Source organism: Triticum dicoccoides, chromosome 4A (genome assembly GCF_002162155.2).
Source record: "Triticum dicoccoides isolate Atlit2015 ecotype Zavitan chromosome 4A, WEW_v2.0, whole genome shotgun sequence".
Classification (NCBI taxonomy): Eukaryota; Viridiplantae; Streptophyta; class Magnoliopsida; order Poales; family Poaceae; genus Triticum; species Triticum dicoccoides.
In genome coordinates this window covers 641,125,488-641,134,671 of record NC_041386.1, presented here as the reverse complement: position 1 = coordinate 641,134,671, position 9,184 = coordinate 641,125,488, and the positions used below count along the sequence as shown (strand labels likewise).

Sequence of the window (9,184 nt, the reverse complement as noted above, 5' to 3'; positions counted from 1 at the left end):
AATAGAAAGAGAATGAAAAGTCATTCCCTATGCCTCAGTCATAGGTTCTATAAAGTATGCTATGCTATGTACCAGTCCTATTGTATACCTTAGCATGATTTTGGCAAGGGAGTACAATAGTGATCTAGCAGTAGATCACTGGACAGTGGTCAAAATTATCCTTAGAGGACTAAGGAAATATTTCTCGATTCTGGAGGTGATAAAAGAGTTCGTCGTAAAGAGTTACGTCGATGCAAGCTTTTAACACCGATCTAGATGACTCTGAGTCTCGATCTAGATACATATTGAAAGTGGGAGCAATTAGCTAGAGTAGCTCCGTGCAGAGTATTGTAGACATAGAAATTTGCAAAATACATACGGATCTGAGTGTTGCAGATCCGTAGACTAAACTTCTCTCACAAGCAAAACATGATCACTCTTTGGGTGTTAATCACATAGCGATGTGAACTAGATTATTGACTCTAGTAAACCCTTTGGGTATTAGTCACATGGAGATGTGAACTAATCACATAAAGATGTGAACTATTGGTGATGATCACATGGCGATGTGAACTAGATTATTTACTCTAGTGCAAGTGGGAGAATGAAGGAAATGTGCCCTAGAGGCAATAATAAAGTTGTTATTTATATTTCCTTATATCATGATAAATGTTTATTATTCATGCTAGAATTGTATTAAGCAGAAACTTAGTACATGTGTGAATACATAGACAAACAGAGTGTCACTAGTATGCCTCTACTTGACTAGCTCGTTAATCAAAGATGGTTAAGTTTCCTAGCCATGGACAGGAGTTGTCATTTGATGAACGAGATCACATCATTAGAGAATGATGTGATTGACTTGACCCATCCGTTAGCTTAGCACTTTGATCGTTTAGTTTACTGCTATTTCTTTCTCCATAACTTATACATGTTCTTATGACTATGAGATTATGCAACTCCCAAATACTGGAGGAACACTTAGTGTGCTATCAAACGTCACAATGTAACTGGGTGACTATAAAGGTGCTCTATAGGTGTCTCCGGTGGTGTTTGTTGAGTTGGCATAGATCAAGATTAGGATTTGTCACTATGTGTATCGGAGAGGTATCTCTGGGCCCTCTCGGTAATGCACATCACTATAAGCCTTGCAAGCAATGTGACTAATGAGTTAGTTACGGGATGTTGCATTACGGAACGAGTAAAGAGACTTGCCGATAACGAGATTGAACTAGGTATTGAGATACCGACGATCGAATCTTGGGGAGAAAAAAATCAGAGAGAAGAAATCATCACATTTTACGATACGGAGTCGCCGCCAAGCCCTAAAACCTCTCGGGAGGGCTGATCTAGAGTCCGTTCGGGGCTCCGGAGAGGGGAATCCATCGACATCGTCATCATCAACCATCCTCCATCACCAATTTCATGATGCTCACCGCCGTACGTGAGTAATTCCATCGTAGGCTTGCTGGACGGTGATGGGTTGGATGGGATCTATTATGTAATCGAGTTAGTTTTGTTAGGGTTTGATCCCTAGTGTCCATTATGTTCTGAGATTGATGTTGCTATGACTTTGCTATGCTTAATGCTTGTCACTAGGGCCCGAGTGCCATGATTTAAGATCTGAACCTATTATGTTTTCATCAATATATGAGTGTTCTTGATCCTATCTTGCAAGTCTATAGTCACCTATTATGTGTTCTGATCGTTTGGGGGTACGTAGGTATATATAGGAGGAAGAAGTACGCCGGAGGAGCACCGAGGGGCCCACGAGGCAGGGGGCGCGCCCCCCACCCTCATGACCGCCTATTTTGTTCCTTGGAGCAGGGTCCAAGTCTCCTGGATCATGTTCGGTGAGAAAATCACGTTCCTGAAGGTTTTATTCAGTTTGGACTCTGTTTGATATTCCGTTTCTTCGAAACACTGAAATAGGCAAAAAACATCAATTATGGGCTGGGCCTCCAGTTAATAGGTTAGTCCAGAAAATAATATAAAGTGGAAAATAAAGCCCAATATAGTCCAAAACAGTAGATAATATAGCATGGAGCAATCAAAAATTATAGATACGTTGGAGACATATCAGACATCCCCAAGCTTAATTACTGCTCGTCCTCGGGTAGGTAAATCATAAAAAGAGAATTTTTGATGCAGAGTGCTACTTGGCATAATTTCAATGCAAATCTTCTTAATTGTGGTATGAATATTCAGATTAGAAAAATTCAAGACAAAAGTTTATATTGACATAAAAATAATAATACTTCAAGCATACTAACAAAGCAATTATGTCTTCTCAAAATAACATGGCCAAAGAAAGTTATCCCTACAAAATCATATAGTCTGGCTATGCTCTATCTTCACCACACAAAATATTTAAATCATGCACAGCCCCGGTGGCAAGCCAAGCAATTGTTTCACACTCTAACTTTTTCAAAACTTTTTCAATCTTCACGCAATACATGAGCGTGAGCCATGGATATAGCACTATAGGTGGAATAGAATGGTGGTTGTGGAGAAGACAAAATGGAGAAGATAGTCTCACATCAACTAGGCGTATCAATGGGCTATGGAGATGCCCATCAATAGATATCAATGTGAGTGAGTAGGGATTGCCATGCAACGGATGCACTAGAGCTATAAGTATATGAAAGCTCAAAAAGAAACTAAGTGGGTGTGCATCCAACTTGCTTGATCATGAAGACCTAGGGCAATTTGAGGAAGCTCATCATTGGAATATACAAGCCAAGTTCTATAATATAAAAATTCCCACTAGTATATGAAAGTGATAACATGAGAGACTCTCTACTATGAAGATCATGGTGCTACTTTGAAGCACAAGTGTGGTAAAAGGATAGTAACATTGTCCCTTCTCCCTCATCATTTTTTTTGGGCCTTTTCTCTTTTTTTATGGCCTCTTTTTATTTGGGCTTCTTTGGCCTCTTTTTTTATTTTATTTTTCGTCCGGAGTCTCATCCCGACTTATGGGGGAATCATAGTCTCCATCATTCTTTTCTCACTGGGACAATGCTCTAATAATGATGATCATCACACTTTTATTTTTCTTACAACTCAATACTTAGAACAAAATATGACTCTATATGAATGCATCCGGCGGTGTACCGGGATATGCAATATGACAATGACGGAGTGTGTCATGATAAACATAACGGTGGAAAGTTGCATGGAAATATATCTCGGAATGGCTATGGAAATGACATAATAGGTAGGTATGGTGGCTGTTTTTAGGAAGGTATATCGTAGGTGTATGATACCGACAAAAGGTGCGCGGTATTAGATAGGCTAGCAAAGGTGGAAGGGTGAGAGTGTGTATGTGTAACACCCCGGTAGTTAAGCTAGAGTAACCACACACTAGTGGTGCCATGACATCACAATTAAATTTCTAAACATCACTTTGATCCAAACCGAATTCAAATTCAAATTGAAAAGAAAGTCAAATATTTATTTCTTCAAACGGTAAAACAAAAATGTACACTGGGTTGCAAAAATTCACTAACAATTTTCCTGCAAGAAACCAACATTTTATGAGTAATCAAAATGCCCTTAAACTAATTAAAATTGGACCAACAACTTTTAATTGATCCTTTTTAATTTAAATAAATATTTGCACGCTTAAAGAAACCAACATTTATGAGCTGGTGGTATTTATGATTGAAGCTTGTGGTATATGTTTCCACGATACCCTGACGGGTTGAACCTATGCCTTCCTTATTATGTGTGAACTCGAAAGTTTTCACAAGTCATACTCTTCTGGTATTTTGCTAGATAAAATTTCTACACTACAGCTTCATCAAAAGCGAGAAGTAAAATGGAAGGTTATACATTGAAGAAGTGGGAGTCGACCTTGAACTTGTGTTCATGCCCATGGACCCGATGTGGAACTTATCATGGGAGCTTCTTGCAAAATAGTTAAATCATTTGGGTAATTCTTTCGATGTCCTTAAATTGGATCCCCTGCAGCTATGGTTCCGACCATATTATTCTTCCTTGATCCCATTTCCTGGACAAGTTGAAGTACTTGCCTTCTGCAGGTCAATACATCTATCCAACCTCTATTATGCTCTAGCTTCGAGTATACCCTCTAGTATCTCGAGAATATCAAAGAACTGTGTTGCTTCCTATGAGTCTTCATCTAGTATTGCTTCTCATCGATTTCGGATTCCCCCCGGGTTCTGAGCTATTAGTCACTCAAGAACACCGATAAGTGAATCGATTCCGCACTTCGATTCAAGAACTCCTAAATAATTTTCACTGCCTACGAGTTTAATAATCCTTCAAGTCATTCCTAGCCTAATCGGCTATATCATTATTGTGCTGATTTTATTGGCGCTACCTGGTTCTTAATCCCAGAGCACAACTTTCGACGATGAGCTAAGCTTACGTCGATCTTCGTCATCATATCATTTCGCTTTGGACAGCAAGCTTGGGCTAAGCTTACGTCGATCTTCGTCATCATATCATAACGCTTTGGACAGCAAGCTTGGTTTGGAGTTTGTGTCGTACCCTTGGATCCATTAACCTTTCGCTTCCTCATTCCTTTGACTTGATGTCATCGCCGATCGATTACATCTTTGTGGAGCCTCTCGACAAAATTGTCGTGATCATCATCAACATTTTGACTCCTTCCAGAATATCAATCGAATTCATGATGACAAGTACCATCCTTGCTCCTCGATGAATTGTGTTATCATCGACCACTTTATTGCCTTCCATTCAACACAAACTTGTTCATGTCTCTAGCACCCTATTGCTTTCAAGTTAATGGTCGATATTTCATTCTTAGACTATTGGTTGTTGAATCACCTTTCTAACATTGATCTTGCTACCTAAGAACATATTTTGGGTGCACTTTTCAACCAATGCTTAATTCTGTATGTTTTCCTCGAGCATACATCCTTATATAATTTGACCCGACAAATGTTATCTCCTTGTTCACATAAGTGTGGAAATCCATCTTTTGAAAATCTCAATGAATTGTCGCTGAGTTCATCAGCCACCTCTTCATCCTCCCCTTGGTTTTAATGATGAACTCTTGTTTTGGAACTCGCTTCCATAGTACATTTCCCGAGAATCTTACAATGTCGTCTCGTCAATTGTGTTGCACCTTTTCTTCTCAGGCATCCTGAGCCTGAGGCATCCTGGCACCAATCAGGTCTGAATCTCGGTCAGATATGATGGTTGGAACATATTTCCAAGAGTTATTACATTGGTCCTTATATATCGGTAAGGTGAGGTCATGCCTATCACACCTGGCCGGAGGACTTGTTGTTATAGATTCCTTTTCAGCAAGGTTATCCCTTCTTCCATGAGGGAATTGTAAGACTTATTCTACAAGTTATTCCTGATGGATCCTTTGTGTTTCCAAAGTATGATCTTCACCTGATGACCATGTCAATGCTATCTCGAAGCATGTCTGTGGTACTCTGATTTTCAACAACAACATTTGAAGCCCAATGCTAAATGTTTCCTGCTCAATTATCCAAACACCACTGTATGGGTAATGTCATGAAATTTCTCTCCCCTTACCTAAAGAGTTTTCTACATTATATCCTATCAAGGATATCATGTTGTACTTGTCCTTGGGAGGATATAACCTTGAAATATGTGTTTAAACACATTTTCCTTTTCATTGTTCTGTTAAACTTGATAATCACTTTTCCTTTCCATTGATTTGTTTAGACCTTCTTGTGATCTATATTATATAAGCAGTAATATATCCCTGCTTATGTAAACACCTCAGTGTACAATTTTGCCAGCCAGACCCTGTTACTATTGTTGATGACATTCCAGTTGCCGCCGATGGACGAGAACTTTGCCTATTGGTCCGCCTCGTTCAACGAGCAGGAAAATGGTTCTCTTTGTCCCTCGCCCTTGGTACCGATGTTGTTGCCGACATAACCGATAGGCTATCCTCTGACACGCCTTGCTTACATGATCGTGCAATACGTCGCTGCCCTTCCTACTTTTAACCCACATGGTGGGCCCATAACCCACAGTTCCACAGGATCGAAACCTGACTCTCTTGTACACCTTGTTGACAAAGTTATCCCTTGCTCTTGGTTTCGTAGGTAATTCGCGAGCCACCTTCCTAGTGATCTATTCTGGTATCAGATGAAATACTTATTCTCGTTGCTCTAGACCCCTTTCACACTTGGTTTCAGGCATTGAACGATTGCCTACTCGCTCGAAACTTCTAATGGTACCTACTTACTTTGCTCTAGATATTGTCTTAAGTTTCCATTCGAGAGTTACTTTCCGCCACCTTCATCGATGTTAATGACCAGATAGTCAACCTTGCAGAGGTCCATTCTCCCTGAATAACCACCCTTTATTCTTTTGTAAGTGCGATGGAGTTCCCGAAGAAAGGATGATGACTTCATCATGATGACCTGAAGTAGAGAATTGAAGACATCAACGCGGGAGATCAACTCCTTCGAGAAGAGCAACCAAGAACGAGAAGAATCGTTAGAATTTCATAAGTAGAACTTTCCCCTTTCCCCCCTCTTAAATCTCGGGACGAGATTTCTTGTAGTGGAGGAGATTTGTAACACCCCGGTAGTTAAGCTAGAGTAACCACACACTAGTGGTGCCATGACATCGCAATTAAATTTCTAAACATCACTTTGATCCAAACTAAATTCAAATTCAAATTGAAAAGAAAGTCAAATATTTATTTCTTCAGACGGTAAAACAAAAATGTACACTGGGTTGCAAAAATTCACTAACAATTTTCCTGAAAGAAACCAACATTTTATGAGTAATCAAAATGCCCTTAAACTAATTAAAATTGAACCAACAACTTTTAATTGATCATTTTCAATTTAAATAAATATTTGCACGCTTCAAAATAACTTTGAACATGTTGTGATAGCTCATAGCATTACATAGTATTTATGTGCCAAGTACCCTGTTGAACCAAAAATCCTTTGCCTTTAATAAAAATAGAAAACAGTAAATATGAAAAACAGAAAAGAAAACTACGGAAAGAAAAGAATGAAGGACCTAACGTACTAGGCCACTTGGCCCAACTAACTATAACCATGACATCGCAATTAAATTTCTAAACATCACTTTGATCCAAACTGAATTCAAATTCAAATTGAAAAGAAAGTCAAATATTTATTTCTTCAAACGGTAAAACAAAAATGTACACTGGGTTGCAAAAATTCACTAACAATTTTCCTGAAAGAAACCAACATTTTATGAGTAATCAAAATGCCCTTAAACTAATTAAAATTGAACCAACAACTTTTAGTTGATCATTTTCAATTTAAATAAATATTTTCACGCTTCAAAATAACTTTGAACATGTTGCGCTAGCTCATAGCATTACATAGTATTTATGTGCCAAGTACCCTTTTGAACCAAAAATCCTTTGCCTTTAATAAAAATAGAAAACAGTAAATATGAAAAACAGAAAAGAAAACTACGGAAAGAAAAGAATGAAGGACCTAACGTACTAGGCCACTTGGCCCCCCCTGTTTTCCCCTTCCTCATGCTACAGGAGGCAGAGGGGATCGTGGAGGCCATCCATGGCACCCCGGCCAGGTGCCGGCCATCCACGACCTTCCCCATAGTCTACAAGACCCTGGCGCCCCTTCCCCAAATCCTAATCCCCTCCCTAGCTGCCCCCAGATCCATTTCTCCTCTCCCTCACTCGTCCTCATCTCCGCAGCGATCGCAGTCGCAGCCGTTGCCACGGCTTTGTCGTCCTCGCGGCCGTCGTCATCCCCGCGTTGAGCTGGGACGTCCAGGGGCTTCACCACCAACTCCTCCTTCATCTACGTTATTGGGTTGGACCGGGGAGGCCCTGTACGCCCGCCATCGTCGCCGTCCCCGTCGCGTACATCTCCGGCCGTCGTCGTCGATTCCGGCAGCTCCAGTCCACCCCCGGCCTCCTCGACCGCGCCCCCGAGCTCGCTGTGAGCTCCTCTCCCGGATCCCTCCTTTGCCTGCTTCAATTTGTCGCCGCTGAGTCCGCAACCGCCTCCGACCGCCGCTGCGGCACCTGCTCTGCTCCGCGCACTGCATGCGCCGCTGTCGCACGCCGCCGTGTCGTGCTGCACGTCGCCGTTGCCGCATGCTACCGCTGCTCTGCTGACGCTCGCTACCCGGCTTCCGCTAGCCGCGTCGGCCGCGCCCCGCGCTCACCCGTGCATGCCTCGCCTTCCCAGTCGAGCCTGCGCCACGCCAATGCCTGCCGCTCTGCTTATACTGCTGCTAGTTAGTCAAGTATGGCTAGCTTTATGAATATTACACTGAGTAACCCTCTGGGCAGCCCCTAAACTGCGGCTAAACAACTGTTAACAGGAGTAAGAATAATATTTGTAGGTATTACACTTGTCAAAGCTCAAATGTTTTCATTGGACCAAATCAATTTGATGCATGGATTAATTTTATGAAAATCACAAAATGCTATCTTTTCTAAACAGAGAACAGAATTAACCCCTAGCACTGTGTGTGCGTGTGTTGTGTATGTATGTGTGTTGTGTGTACAGCGTGCGTGCGTGTGGTGTGCGTGTGTGGCCGGCTGGACTCTGTCCACTAATGGCCGGCCCTTGTTAATTAGGCTATGTTTAGCTTAGGATTAGTTTAGTGCTAACTAGCCCTTTTAGCAAATGACAAGTGGGTCCCATCTAAATAGATTAGATAAATATTTTAGAAATTATTAAATCAGTGTCATATGGGCCACCACCTCTCCTTTTGACTAGACATATTGACTTGGTCAATTCGGATTTAAATTAAACACAAAATTCTAGAATATTGTTAAAATTTTGGAAATTCATACAAAAATAACCGTAGTTCGGATGAAAAAGTTTTATATATGAAAAATGATCAAAAAAACGAGAAGAATCCGGATACGCATCCCGTTCATCCGTCACACGTCCCTAGCATAGCAAACCTGCAACCGTCCCCCTTCGGTCCATCTGTTCGAAAACACGAAACACCGGGAATACTTTCTCGGATGTTTCCCCCCTTCGCTGGTAGCACCTAGTACTGCGTTAGGTCATCCCTAGCATCGCGTATTGCCCTGTTATGCTTTGTGATGCTTTGATTGCTCTGTTGTTTATTGTGTTTCCCCTCCGTTATTTCTTTATGGTAGGCCTCGAGACCGCGGTTGAACCAGTGATTGCCTACTTCACATTCGAGGGTCCGGTTTTGTCTGCAGAGCAACCAGGCAAGCCCCCCC

At 41.3% G+C, this 9,184-nt stretch overlaps 1 protein-coding gene across 1 annotated transcript in view; it reads left to right on the top strand.

The window, feature by feature from the left end:
• The first annotated feature begins 7,462 nt into the window (after nt 1–7,462).
• LOC119289522 overlaps nt 7,463–9,184 on the top strand; it is a 3,615-nt gene continuing 1,893 nt past the window's right edge. The window contains exons 1-2 of the mRNA XM_037568826.1: nt 7,463–7,916; nt 9,098–9,172. Of these exons, the coding sequence (XP_037424723.1) occupies nt 7,490–7,916; nt 9,098–9,172 (502 nt within the window). The 5' untranslated portion in view covers nt 7,463–7,489. The remainder of the gene's footprint in view (nt 7,917–9,097; nt 9,173–9,184) is intronic.